Genomic DNA, 13,895 nt, shown 5'->3' with positions numbered 1-13,895 from the left:
ATTCATTTTCGAAACTCATATATCTATCCTCATATCCTAAAAAAACTTCCTTTTTTAGAAACTTAGTATCTTAGTATTAAAAGAAACAAAATATGTTGTAATATAAGAGAATCTATTCTCTTTCTTTGTCGTTTTTTAATTATCTTGGAGATTTCATAATGCTTACTCTAAAACTTTTTGTTTATACGGTAGTGATCTTTTTCGTTTCTCTTTTCATCTTCGGATTCCTATCTAACGATCCAGGACGTAATCCAGGACGTGAAGAATAGAATAAGAAAAAAGTGGATTCTGTGTTTTCTTGCTTGTGTGGAATTTTGAAATATTTTGAGGATTTTCTATATTTTAACATCTTTCACTAGTAAAAAAAAACAAGTTAAAAAAAAAATACCAAATTCTCAACGGAAAGAGAGGGATTCGAACCCTCGGTACAAGAATTTGTACAACGGATTAGCAATCCGACGCTATAGTCCACTCAGCCATCTCTCCCCAATTGAAAAAAAAAAAGAATTACTTTGTTTATGTTATATCACATAAACAAGAAGAAAAAAAAGGGAGCTTCAAAAAAAGAGACTTGCTTTTTTTTATTATTATATATATATTTTAGTTTTCTTTTTTTTCTTTTTCTACAGCCAATGAGCCCGGCCAGTACCTAGTCGGGCTCTTTTTGTTTTATTCCCATGAATATTTAAAAAAAATTCTTTATTTGAATTTATTTGATTCGAAAAAAAAAAAAAAAATATTTGTAAAAATATTTGTAATTAAAAAAAATAAGCGATACGGATAGATTCCTATTAGATAAAACTAAAATAAGATAATAAAAAAATGTTCTCTTTTCTGACTCCCTCTATTTTTTCTGGTAACGTAAATAGTATATATATAACCTTCAGCAAAATAAAAAAATTAAAATTACCCCGTTTTTCAAATTTCATTAGAAGATTCTCTAATGAAACATGTCAATACTCGACTTCTTAGAATATTATGCCCCCTATTTCTTTATTTTGTCTGATTGCTTTGTTCAACAAAAGATACAATAATGATATTGTAGCGGGTATAGTTTAGTGGTAAAAGTGCGATTCGTTTCAAGGACCCCTTCAAAGTTAAGGGATCCCCCGTTTGATTCATATCCCGATCAAAAACTTTATTTTTTATAATTAAAGGGACTCCTTTATACCCCTCGATGAATGATTTGCGGTATAATATACATTATTGTAATTTGGATACAAGAAGAATCAAATCGAATTTGACAAATTGAGTTCTAAAATTATGAAACATAAGTTTTTTGAATTGGATCTAGAATCCGAATTTTTTTAGTATTACTAAAGGATCTATGGAGAGAAATATACAAAGTTTCTTTCTAATCGTAACTAAATCTTCCATTTTTTTGCATAGTAGATATTGAAGCAAAATAGCTATTAAACGATTCTTTTAGTTTACTAGAGACATCAACATTTTTTTAGCTCGACGGAAATTTTATTCTTTTCCTAAAGATTTTATGAAATAGAAATAGAGAACGAAGTAACTAGAAAAAAACATAGATTGTTAGAATATTGCTCTTCTAGAGGGATCATCTAAAAAGCAAGATATTTGAAACCTATTCATACAAAAAGGCTGACATAGATGTTATGGGTCAATTTTTTTTATTGTCCATCTCTTCATTCCGTAAAGGAGCCGAATGAAACAAAAGTTTCACGTTCGGTTTTGAATTAGAGACGTTAAATCAAAATCATGAATCAACGTCGACTATAACCCTTAGCCTTCCAAGCTAACGATGCGGGTTCGATTCCCGCTACCCGCTTCTATTTTATTCTATTTCAATCTATCTTTTTTCTTCTAGAATGAATCTAGAATTCTTAAAGAATTTGTCAATTCTTCATTTTCATTTATTAATTTAGTTTTAGTTATATATATTCAATTATATTCAATTGATTTATCTTTTTTCTTTTATTCTAATTATTTGATTGATTTTTATAATTTCTAGAATTCTTTGTTTATATTGGATTCTTTAATCTTTTTTAGTTAATAAGGTTTAGTTAAAAAGGTTAAAGAATCCAATATAAAATAGAAGCGTCCATTGTCTAATGGATAGGACAGAGGTCTTCTAAACCTTAGGTATAGGTTCAAATCCTATTGGACGCAAGTTGTTTGCATATCTATATGCAATTTCAACCTTGTCCTTCTATTTTTTTTTTATTTATTACATTTTGATTCGAATTCATTATATCTAATATTCAAATGAAATAAAAAGATATGAAAAGCTACTAATTCTAAAAATTGGAAAATTGAATTACAAAATTATTGAATGATTCATCAATTTTTTTCTACTTGTTCCTGGAATAAAAAGAGTTCCATCTGTTCTTTAATAGCGTCCTTTAAAAGGGCTTCTGCTTCGCCAGTGAATGTCTTGGTAGAAGATATGATTTCTTTGAATTGAGGTTTATTCGTCTTTAAGTAAGCACGTAACTCAACAAGAAATTTCCTTACCTGTCCAATTTCTAATGAATCAAGATAACCATTCGTTCCGGTATAAATAGTTACTATCTGTTCTTCCACAGTAAGAGGAGCTGATTGGGATTGTTTAAGCAACTCGCGCAATCGTTGACCTCTTGCTAATTGATTTTGAGTAGCTTTATCTAGATCAGAAGCGAATTGTGCAAAAGCTTCTAATTCTGCGAATTGTGCTAATTCCAATTTTAATTTACCAGCTACTTGTTTCATGGCTTTTATTTGAGCCGCCGATCCAACTCTGGAAACTGAAATACCGACATTAATAGCGGGTCTTATTCCAGCATTGAATAGATCGGCCGATAAGAATATTTGGCCATCTGTAATGGAAATTACATTCGTAGGAATATAAGCTGAAACATCTCCCGATTGAGTTTCAACTATTGGTAAAGCAGTCATACTTCCTTCGCCTAACTGAGAACTTAATTTAGCGGCTCTTTCCAAAAGACGCGAATGTAAATAAAAAACATCCCCTGGATAAGCTTCGCGACCTGGTGGTCTTCGTAATAGAAGAGACATTTGCCTATAAGCCTGTGCTTGTTTGGAGAGATCGTCATAAATGATTAAAGTGTGGCGTTCACGGTACATAAAATATTCAGCCAGAGCTGCTCCTGTATAAGGCGCGAGGTATTGTAACGTAGCTGGAGAATCCGCTGTTTCAGCTACTACAATAGTGTATTCCATTGCTCCTCTTTCTTGTAAAGTAGTCACCACTTGAGCCACAGAAGATGCTTTTTGACCAACAGCTACATAAACACATATTACATTTTGTCCCTGTTGATTGAGAATTGTATCTGTGGCTACTGCTGTTTTACCTGTTTGTCTGTCTCCAATAATTAATTCTCGCTGGCCCCGTCCTATGGGGATCATCGAATCAATAGCAATAAGTCCTGTTTGGAGAGGCTCATATACCGAACGTCTTGAAATAATACCGGGAGCGGGAGATTCTATTAATCGAGATTCCGAAGCTGAAATTTCTCCTCGACCGTCAATTGGTTTAGCCAGGGCATTTATAACACGACTCAAATAAGCTTCACTTACAGGTATCTGAGCAATTCTTCCTGTTGCTTTTACTGAACTTCCCTCTTGTATCAGCAAACCATCACCCATTAATACAACACCAACATTTTTTGATTCCAAATTCAAAGCAATGCCTATAGTACCTTCTTCAAATTCCACCAATTCACCCGCCATTACTTCATCAAGACCATAAATACGAGCAATACCATCGCCTACTTGAAGTACGGTACCTGTATTTACAATTTTGACTTCTGTATTATATTGCTCAATGCGTTCACGGATAATTTGACTAATTTCATCTGCACGAATGGTTACCATGAAAATATCTTAAGTTTATTTTTTATAAGAAAAAAATGATGCCTATACTCTATTTTATAATAGAAAGCCTAATCAGTTATTTTTTTATTTCATCATCCCAAACATGCCAATATTAGCACTGACAGTACGTAAATGTAACTCGTTGTTCAAGCAACTATTTAGAGTTCCTAGAGCTCCCTGTAAGGCTTGTTGTAAAACCCGCTGTCGAACTTGATTAATAACTCTTTGTTGTTCAAAATCAATGGCTTCGTTTTTGTAATTTTCTAATTGTTCCAAAGTCGTATAAATTGAATTAATTAAATTCAATTTTTCTCGTTTGATCTCAGAATAGCCATTCACCCGAAACAGATCTGCTTCTGTTTCAACTTTCCTTAAGCGAGCCTGGGCTTTTTCGAGCTGTTCAATGGCGTTTTCCTGTAATTCTTCTGAGTTTCGAATAGTTTTCCAGATTTTCTGTTTTCGATTATCTAATAAATCACGTAATGAAAGTAGACTCTCTTTCCATCCATTTAAAAATGTCTATGATCTCTTCCCGAACCAAACATGAATCTTTCGATTCATTTGGCTCTCACACTCAATTACTTATCGGAAATTTACCAATTTTTTATGTAATGAGCCTATCCTCTCTTCTCTATTCAAAGTGAAAACAATTACCAATATAAGACCAGAATATTCGGAGGACTCTTTTGACCAAACAAAGCTATGTCAATAAAGTTGTTTTTTTATTCAAATCCAAAGACTTCTTTTGAATTTATACATAGGTCATCCATCGATTACGCATCGTACAAAGGGGAAGTTTAAATTCACCCGTTTTTGATTTCTCGGCGTAAATAGGATTCAAGCCATTTTTTTTATCGACATGAGTGTTTTATATCGAAAAAAATATAATAATTGTTTTGAAACCATTTCCTTTCTGTATTAACATAGTGGTAGAAAGAGTACTACACTGCGTATAGACTTCAAACTATTTTTAACCATGGTAATAGTCCAAAATTTTTGGTTAATAGAGAATCAAAGTGGATTACCAATAAAACGCGAAATGCTATGGTTCTTTAAGATTTTTCTTAAATTATTCAAAAAAGAAAATGAATTCAGAAGTAATTCGCGGGATTCTGCACATTTTCTTAATTATAACTAAACTAAAAAATGCAGTTTGGTTAAATCCAATTTATTCTTTGAAATAAACAACTCGCACACACTCCCTTTCCAAAAAAAACCAGTAGACCTAACACTACACTAAGATTTATTGGATTTGTTGCTAAAATATCGGTATTAAACACGAAACTTCCGGCGGATGGCCAGGAGCCCAAACAAAGGAAAGAATCGGTTATATTTTTCATATGATCTCATCTCCTCTTATGAATAGACTAATTATCTTTCTAATATTCCTATTAGATAGATAATATAATAATCTAATTGGAATATATAATTATAGAATTTTATATAATTTGGATTGGTCAATCAATTGGAAGATTCCCTAAAAGAATGATACTTCTTAGAATTAGATACCAGTTCATTTATCAATTGCAAAATCTATCTAGTTTGAACACTTTCAAAAAATTATCTTAAAATAAAGAAAGAAAAGGGGGGTTCATTGGACTAAACAAAAAGAAGAAAGAGGGTAAGTATGTGAATACCTTTCAATTAGTCCTTCTCCTGTGTTCTTATCCGAACGGATAAAGAATTGTAGGAGTGAAATATTAATAGAATTCGAAAAAGGAAGTCCACATATGTATTTCTATCTTTTTAGGATTAAACAAAAGGATTAGCAAATAAAAGTGCTAATGCTACAACCAGCCCGTAAATTGTTAAAGCTTCCATAAAAGCCAGACTAAGTAATAAAGTACCCCGTATTTTTCCCTCTGCCTCTGGTTGTCGTGCAATCCCCTCTACAGCTTGCCCTGCGGCAGTGCCTTGACCAACCCCAGGTCCAATAGAAGCAAGCCCTACGGCCAATCCAGCAGCAATAACAGAAGCGGCAGAAATAATTGGATTCATGAGAATTTCCTCGTAACCTACATATAAAAGAAAGAAATAGTTAATGATATAATCGACTAAGAAATTCTGACTTCATTTTTCAATTACCAAGACTTTTTCAGCTAAAGTAATTAATCAAAATAAGAATTACTTCGAGATTTCTTTTTTCGTCTCGAACTACATAGTTTTTGGGGTGAATCTGTATAATCTTTGTTCTTCTCTTACCTGAAATTTGGAATCATTCTTTGAATTCTTCGTTTTTTTATACAATTTCTTTAGTTATTTCATTTTCAATTCACAATTAGAGCTGAAACGCAAGGACTTTGCTTTTCTATCCCTATAGAAATTGATAATAATAGCAAGGGCTTTTTAGATAGAAAAGATTTGTTATTTCAGATATATGGTTAGTTCATAGAAAATTAGTTCATCTATAATATCATATCACATATACATAGGTTTCTTCTATGCTGTAAACTAATTTTCTTTGTGTTTTAGATTCAATCGAAATTGAAATTCATTCTTTGATTTGAAACCTCAAAAACAAAGAAAGAGTTCTCTTATAGTGATCAGATTCTATGCACTCAACTTGACCCCCTCACTTCTATTTTTTTTATCATTTTTTTGAAGCTCCCCTTCCCTCTTTTCTTATTCTCTTATCCCATATGGATACAATCAATTTAAATAAATTCATTAGATTTCATTAATGTTGAAAAGAAATATTGGAAATTGGGTGATCTAAATGTTTTTAATTCTCTTTTGATCAATGATTGAATTGAATGTGAATCAAACGAGAATCTACTATTATTCTATATAGTATCTTTTTATCACACGTCGTAAACGTAAATATCATACAGAATTCGAATTCTAGCTATTCATTTTTTTTCGAATATCCAAACTAATATATACTAATCGAATAGATCTATCTATATCTATCTATATATCTATAGATAGATGTTTACTTTGTAGATTCTATTGAGCCACAATATATGTGTGGCAAGCTAAACAAAAAAGACTCTTTTTTATAAAACTAGTCAATGATGGCCTTCAATGGATTCACCTATATAAGCCGCAGCTAAAGTAGCAAAAATGAGAGCTTGAATACCGCTTGTGAATAATCCAAGGAACATGACAGGTATAGGAACTACTAAAGGTACTAAAGAAACAAGAACAACAACTACTAATTCATCAGCTAATATATTTCCGAAAAGTCGAAAACTAAGGGATAAGGGTTTTGTGAAATCTTCTAATATGTTAATCGGTAAAAGGATTGGAGTTGGTTGGATGTATTTACTAAAATAAGCTAATCCTTTTTTTGAAAGACCCGCATAGAAATATGCAACTGATGTAAGTAAAGCTAATGCAACGGTAGTATTTATATCATTTGTGGGTGCAGCTAACTCCCCATGAGGTAATTGGATGATTTTCCAAGGTAAAAGAGCCCCTGACCAATTAGAGACAAAAATAAATAGAAACAAAGTTCCAATAAAAGGAACCCACGGACCATATTCTTCTCCAATCTGAGTTTTGCTCACGTCTCGAATGAATTCAAGAACATATTCAAATAAATTCTGACCGAAAGTGGGAATGGTTTGCAGATTTCGAATAACTAGAATGGCTGAAACCAATAAGATAGCAATTACAACCCAAGAAGTAATAAGTACTTGGGCATGTACTAGGAAACCCCCTATTTGCCAATAGAAATGTTGACCTACTTCCACAGCAGATATATCGTATAATCTTTTTAATGTGTTGATAGAGCATAATAAAACATTCATATTGTCCTGTCCTCTAAAAAAAGAAGTTGAAAAAAGGGAATTATTTTTATTCAAACATCTCCTTTCCCTTTTGATTTGTCTACTTTCATTTTTGATTTTGAATACCGATACTAATTACATAAAATTTTTGTTTGTTTTCTATTTTATTTTTCATTTTTGTGCAATTTATTACTAGTATAGTAAGCGATTCCATAAATCTATGAACCCCTCGAAGCAAATTCAAGAATTTTTTATCTTATTATTAATCAAGAATTTCGTATATATCTAGACCGACCCTCACAAATTGCAAAAACTAATTTGTTAAGAATTAATCGAATTGAGGCTATAGCATCATCATTAGCTGGAATTGAAATATCAGCGAGGTCCGGGTCACTATTTGTATCAATTAAACAAATTGTTGGAATTTCCAAAGTTATACATTCTCGAAGAGCCGTATATTCTTCTTGTTGATCGACGATTATTACAATATCAGGTAAACCCTTCATATATTGAATGCCGCCAAGATATGTTTCCAATTGAGCTAATTGTCTCTTCAATAGAGCGGCATCTTTTTTTGGAAAACTCTGGAATCTCCCCGTCTTTTGTTGCATTCTCAAGTCCCTGAACTTTTGAAGTCGTGTTTTTGTAGTATACCAATTCGTTAACATACCGCCGAGCCATTTTTTATTAACATAATGACACCGAGCTCTTATTGCAGCCCGTGCTACTGAATCAGCTGCTTTTTTTTTTGTACCAACAATTAAGAATTGTTTTCCCCCACTTGCTGCATCAAAAACTAAATCACAAGATTCTGATAAAAACCGAGCAGTTCTAATAAGATTTGTAATATGAATACCCTTACGTTTTGCAGATATATAAGGTGACATTTTAGGATTCCATTTTCTAGTACCGTGGCCAAAATGAACTCCAGCTTCCATCATCTCTTCCAAAATTATGTTCCAATATCTTTTTGTCATTTAGAATAATCCCCACACTTTTCTTTCATTTCCAAATAGAAATTAGATCAATTTTTTGAAATGAAAGAAAGAGACCGAGTATACTGAAATAGAAAAAAATAAGTGTTCCGAAGGAACCTGCTCTTCTACTGAAAATTTGGCGTTGATAAAAAAAGATTGGGCCATTTTTTCTATTTCATTTAATATGATTCTTTTATTTATTATGTTTCTTTTATTATACAAAATATATACAAAATAAAGTGACCGGAAATGAATACGACCTTAAGAATCATTATTTTAGGAATTCTTAAATCCTAGATTCTTTTTATGTATCACATAAATTCTTTTTTTTGTTTCCGAGGTAATCTTGTTATATTGCCTTTGCTTTGAACGGTATATTATTCTTTTGAATCCAGTACCAACTGGCATCATTCCCCCTAAAACAACGTTCTCTTTCAGACCTTTCAACCAATCTATGCGACCCCGGAGAGCGGCTTTTGATAAAACTCTAGCAGTTTCTTGAAAACTTGCTTCAGATATGAAACTTTGAGTATTCAAAGATGTTTTTGTTATCCCCAATAATAGAACTCGATAGCAGATCGACTCTTCTAAGGAACGGCCAGCTCGTTCGGCCCGCAACAATCCAATTAGTTCACCAGGCAAAAAAACATTAGACATTCCATCTTCTGAAACCAATACTTTTGATGTTATTTGACGCACAATAATTTCTATATGTCTATTATGAATATGAACTCCCTGGGATCGATAAACTTTTTGAATTTGATTAACCAAAGAAATACGACTTTGCGCTATAGTTAGCTCAGCACTAATGAAGAATCCCCAAGGAATGCCAAGAATTCTTGTTATACGCCCATTCCAAGTATCCACTCTCTTTTCTAGGTTTATGGATATTGAATCAATCGAACGAACTTCTAATACCTGTTCTACTTTTGGAAGACCTTGTGTTATATCACCTGATCTCGATTTTTGATATATAAATGTAACTAATATATCTCCTTCAGAAAGTATTTCTCCATAATGACCATGAACAGTTGTTCCAGGAGTCGCCAAATAAGGGTTAGCCGATCTTATTCCTACAGAATCCATTTGAACAGTTAGAATTTGACCCGATTTAAGGTGTGGTTCATTTTTCGTTTGAACTATACATACATTTTCGCAAATAAATTGACCAATACTTATTATGGGAAACGTTTTTTTTTCACAAGAATTATGATGGAAAAAATGCCAATTCAAATAGAATGGATTTAAAAGGATGTTACTAGATAGATCAGATTTATAAATTATCTCGTTTTCGTCTATTAAATAATATTTTAATACTTGAAAAGTTTTTTTTAATTTGTCAAGTTGCCAATTTTTATTTATCGAGATCTGATTATGAGTAATTAAAAAGTAAAAATAAAAATTGGCAACTTGAAGGGCTATTCCTAAAGGACCTAACGAATTTTGAATTGGAATCAGAGGATCTCTTTGAATTGGATTCATTTCTTCTTTTATCCCATTGGAATATTTTCCATCGTGGAATGATCGTATTTGAAAACAATTCGATGATGACAAAATTATCAAAGATCGGCATTTCTCATTTCTATTCAACAACATATGAATAGTTCCATGATTTTTACTAAGTGATTGTTGAACTTTTTCCCTCGGATCCATAGAAAAAAATGGATTGATGTTGGTCCAGTCCAACTCATTATCCAAGATAAATCTTGAACTGAGCGGATCTTTCCTTTTTCTTATATATGAAATATGGGATTTTACTAAGTCCATTTTTAAGAAATATCTAACTAAACCTTTTATACTTAGTTCAACAAAAGAAGCATGCCCTTTTTCGATAGAAGACAATTTTTTGTCTTCATCCCAATTTAAGACTAAACAAGTCCGAACTAATTGAATACTTGTATTAGAATTCGAAATTCCCCGAATTGATTTTCCATTTCCAGAAAGAATATAATTAATAACTTGAAGTTCCAGATTATCTCTTTCTTGTAACATATCTTGGGAAAAAAATTGGATTAAATTGATCCTATCTGCTATTTCATATAAAATTACCGGTCGAACCAAAACAAAATACTTTTTTTTCATAATTGTGATCCATTGGGCATAGATCCAATTTTTCATTTTTTTTTTTGATCCTTTTGAATTTTTTTTTACCGTTCTCGGTGGTATCAACATGGCACTGTGTCGGGATATCTTATCCATTTCTCCGGGAAAATAGATATTCCCGGAAAATATTTTTAATTGAATCTTTTTTTTTTTCTTCTCCAATCGAACCAACCCGCTTACTTTACTTCTTATATTTACAGTGATTGGTGTATCTACTTCAATGATACTATTGTTCCGTACCATTATGGAAGAAAATTCTGGTAAAATATACACTTCTTCGGGAATGAAAAAAAATTGATCTACTTTAATTTGGTATTTTGTCTTCAATTCTTTAATTCCTGGATACTCGATTAAAAAATCCTCTTTTTTAAAAATGTAATTTATATCAATAGTCCTATATTTAGTAATACCCGAGCTCTGTGTTCGGTATTGAGGATCATCGAAATAAGCAAAAATACTATTTCTACGAAAAATACCATGGATTGGTATTTCAATCGAGATACTGGAAGCTAACATTAGCGCTTTGTCTTGTTCTTGAATCGATTGGAATTGAAATGGAATAATGAATCGATTTCTCCGCCTCTTTGCTAATAAATCCGTAGTATCGTGAAAAATAGCAGGATGTGTAAAATGACAATGATCTTTACATATGATTTGATTATTTTTTGAATAATCTGAAATCCTTCTTTCTTTTTTATAAGAAGGATTGAAACGAAACAATTTATGTCTTACTTTATTATTACTTGCTAAAAGGTTACAAATATCTCTTTCTCCTGTAGAAAGATAATGAATGTTCAATTGATCTTGATCTTTTCGGGTTGAAAAAGAGACTGAAGCGGATCTGTCTGATTTTCCTGATAAAATCCATAAATGACTTGTTTTTGGTAAGATATGGACATTACTATATTTAAATTCTGATGCATGATACACATCCGTACTCCAATGCATTTCTCCTTCTAAGTCAGAATAAACATGTTTTCGAACTTTTTCTTTAAAATTCAAAGTATATGTTCCTGCGAGAATCTCGGCAATCACTTGTTCTGATTTTACATATTGATTATTTTGAACTAATACAAAACTTTTTGGTGGAATAGTCACATTATGTATAATGTCACCATTTTCAATACTAACATACAAGTCTATATAACATAGAAAAGCAGGATGCCCGTGACGTGTACGTGTAGGATGAACCAAATCCTCATTGAATTTAATTTTTCCATTATAAGGTGCTCGCACCTGTTCTGCAGTACCCCCTGTGAATACTCCGCCAGTATGAAAAGTTCTTAATGTTAATTGAGTGCCCGGTTCTCCAATGGATTGGCCCGCAATAATACCTACAGCTTCTCCTAATTCCACCAAGTGACCTTGAGTAGGACTTTGGCCATAACACAATCGACAGATCCAAGATGTATTCCTACAGGTAAAAGGAGTTCGTATAGATATTGGTTGTGTTTGAAAGGTTTTCAATCGATTGAAAAGTCCAATTCCAATATCTTGATTTCTAATGGCAATGCATCGTGAACCTCTGTATATATCGTCTGCTAATACACGACCAATTAATGTTTGTGTCCAACTCCTTTCCGGCATCATTTCATTCTGGGTATTTACTGAAATTCCTCGAATGGTACCACAATCTGTTCGACGTATAACAATATGTTGAACCACTTCAACAAGTCTACGTGTAAGATATCCAGCATCTGATGTTCGTACAGCAGTATCTACAACCCCTTTACGAGCTCCGTAGCAAGAAATTATATATTCTGTTAAAGATAGCCCTTCGCGTAAATTGCTTTGAATAGGTAAATCAATCATTTGTCCTTGTGGATCCGACATTAATCCCCTCATACCTACTAATTGGTGTACTTGAGATGCATTTCCTCTAGCTCCCGAAAAGGACATTATATGGACTGGATTAAAAGGATCGGTCATTCTAAAATTAGGATTCATTTCTTGTCGAAAATATTCACTTGTAGCATACCATATCTCAATGGATTGGCGTAATTTTTCTACTGCATGTACATTTCCATAATGATGCTGTTTTTCCAAAATCAAATTTTGGTGTTCAGCATCTCGGACTAGCCATCCTTTAGAAGGTATTGTTAAAAGGTCATCAATTCCTAATGAAATGGATGTAGCCGTAGCTTGGCGGAATCCCAGAGTCTTGACTTGATCCAGGATATGTGATGTATATGCCATTCCGAAGTGATCTATTAATCTGCTAATAAGTCGTTTAATGGCAGTTCCACCTATCACTTTATTGTGAAACATTAGATTGGTCCGTTCTGCCATAAGTACCTCCCTATTCCACTCAGTGGGATTCATTCAGTTCAACAATGGATTTGAGTCAATGATTGAAAAACTGCCTTTTCTTTATCTTAATTTGTGTAGAAATTTAGAAATTCAAAAACTAAGATCCTTGTTAAATGTTAAATCATGAAGATCTGAATTTACACCGGTATCATAAATTTGTTTCTCTTAGATACAACCATCTATATGATTAGATGTCATATGAATAGGCCCGGCAAAAACCTTGTACAGCTTCTTCGATTTCTCGATAAAAAGAAATATGACCTACATTGGTTCGAATGTATATAGAACGAATTTGTTTTTTTGTACTTCTTACTACTAGATAATGCCCATAAATTTCATGATAGGTGCCTAAAGATTCATAGTGAACTTCGATAGGAACTTCTCTTGACGAAAGAATGCGTAGATCTAGTCGCCACCGGAGCCACAAAGGACTATCGAAGGTTATTCTTTTCTGTTGATAAGCTCCAATTGCATCATAGGAATTACAAAAAAAAGGTTCTTTTTTTTTCGTATACTTATAGTTTTTCTTTGGAATTATTTTATTTTTCCAATTTCTGCAATTACGTGGATTATACCTATTTGAAGAAATACCTCGACGATTCCCATTCGTTAATATGTAAAGTCCAATAAGCATATCTTGAGTTGGTACAGAAATTGGATCCGCGATAGCTGGAGACAAGAGGTTTGTATGAGAAAACATAAGTAAACGAGCTTCTGCTTGAGCTTCTAAAGATAAAGGCACATGAACAGCCATTTGATCGCCATCAAAGTCTGCATTGAATCCCTTACAAACTAATGGATGCAAACAAATAGCACGCCCCTCTACTAAAATGGGTTGGAATGCCTGTATACCTAATCTATGCAGAGTAGGTGCTCTATTTAGCAATACGGGATGTCCCTGCATAACTTCTTGAAGTATTTCCCATACAATCGG

The 13,895-nt window shown here is 32.7% G+C and overlaps 8 protein-coding genes and 2 non-coding genes across 10 annotated transcripts in view; 2 read left to right on the top strand and 8 right to left on the bottom strand. All coding sequences in view use genetic code 11, as the record gives it.

The window, feature by feature from the left end:
* Positions 1 to 158: 158 nt before the first annotated feature.
* Positions 159 to 269, top strand: psbI (photosystem II protein I). The gene has a single exon. It carries the CDS (start codon positions 159 to 161, stop codon positions 267 to 269), a length of 111 nt encoding a protein of 36 aa, YP_003434352.1.
* A 130-nt stretch (positions 270 to 399) lies between these two features.
* trnS-GCU lies at positions 400 to 486 on the bottom strand. Its single transcript has one exon. It is a non-coding gene; the product is annotated as a tRNA-Ser (tRNA).
* A 1,578-nt stretch (positions 487 to 2,064) lies between these two features.
* Positions 2,065 to 2,136, top strand: trnR-UCU. Its single transcript has one exon. It is a non-coding gene; the product is annotated as a tRNA-Arg (tRNA).
* A 171-nt stretch (positions 2,137 to 2,307) lies between these two features.
* atpA (ATP synthase CF1 alpha subunit) lies at positions 2,308 to 3,840 on the bottom strand. Its single transcript has one exon. The coding sequence runs from the start codon at positions 3,838 to 3,840 to the stop codon at positions 2,308 to 2,310; it is 1,533 nt and encodes a 510-aa protein (YP_003434351.1).
* An 84-nt stretch (positions 3,841 to 3,924) lies between these two features.
* atpF (ATP synthase CF0 subunit I) lies at positions 3,925 to 5,180 on the bottom strand. Its single transcript has 2 exons — positions 5,037 to 5,180; positions 3,925 to 4,323 (listed from the first exon to the last, which is right to left on the bottom strand). Exons 1-2 carry the CDS (start codon positions 5,178 to 5,180, stop codon positions 3,925 to 3,927), a joined length of 543 nt encoding a protein of 180 aa, YP_003434350.1.
* Positions 5,181 to 5,592: 412 nt separating this feature from the next.
* Positions 5,593 to 5,838, bottom strand: atpH (ATP synthase CF0 subunit III). Its single transcript has one exon. It carries the CDS (start codon positions 5,836 to 5,838, stop codon positions 5,593 to 5,595), a length of 246 nt encoding a protein of 81 aa, YP_003434349.1.
* A 1,010-nt stretch (positions 5,839 to 6,848) lies between these two features.
* atpI (ATP synthase CF0 subunit IV) lies at positions 6,849 to 7,592 on the bottom strand. Its single transcript has one exon. The coding sequence runs from the start codon at positions 7,590 to 7,592 to the stop codon at positions 6,849 to 6,851; it is 744 nt and encodes a 247-aa protein (YP_003434348.1).
* A 245-nt stretch (positions 7,593 to 7,837) lies between these two features.
* On the bottom strand, positions 7,838 to 8,548 carry rps2 (ribosomal protein S2). The gene has a single exon. The coding sequence runs from the start codon at positions 8,546 to 8,548 to the stop codon at positions 7,838 to 7,840; it is 711 nt and encodes a 236-aa protein (YP_003434347.1).
* A 276-nt stretch (positions 8,549 to 8,824) lies between these two features.
* rpoC2 (RNA polymerase beta' subunit) lies at positions 8,825 to 12,940 on the bottom strand. The gene has a single exon. It carries the CDS (start codon positions 12,938 to 12,940, stop codon positions 8,825 to 8,827), a length of 4,116 nt encoding a protein of 1,371 aa, YP_003434346.1.
* A 208-nt stretch (positions 12,941 to 13,148) lies between these two features.
* The window catches only part of rpoC1 (RNA polymerase beta subunit), a 2,883-nt gene continuing 2,136 nt past the window's right edge, over positions 13,149 to 13,895 (bottom strand). The window contains exon 2 of the mRNA in view: positions 13,149 to 13,895. This exon is cut by the window's right edge and continues 873 nt beyond it. Within this exon, the coding sequence (YP_003434345.1) occupies positions 13,149 to 13,895 (747 nt within the window).

Source organism: Vigna radiata, chloroplast (genome assembly GCF_000741045.1).
Source record: "Vigna radiata chloroplast, complete genome".
Classification (NCBI taxonomy): domain Eukaryota; kingdom Viridiplantae; phylum Streptophyta; class Magnoliopsida; order Fabales; family Fabaceae; genus Vigna; species Vigna radiata.
The sequence above is the reverse complement of the archived record's forward strand: the minus strand, read 5'-3'. Positions and strand labels throughout refer to the sequence as shown.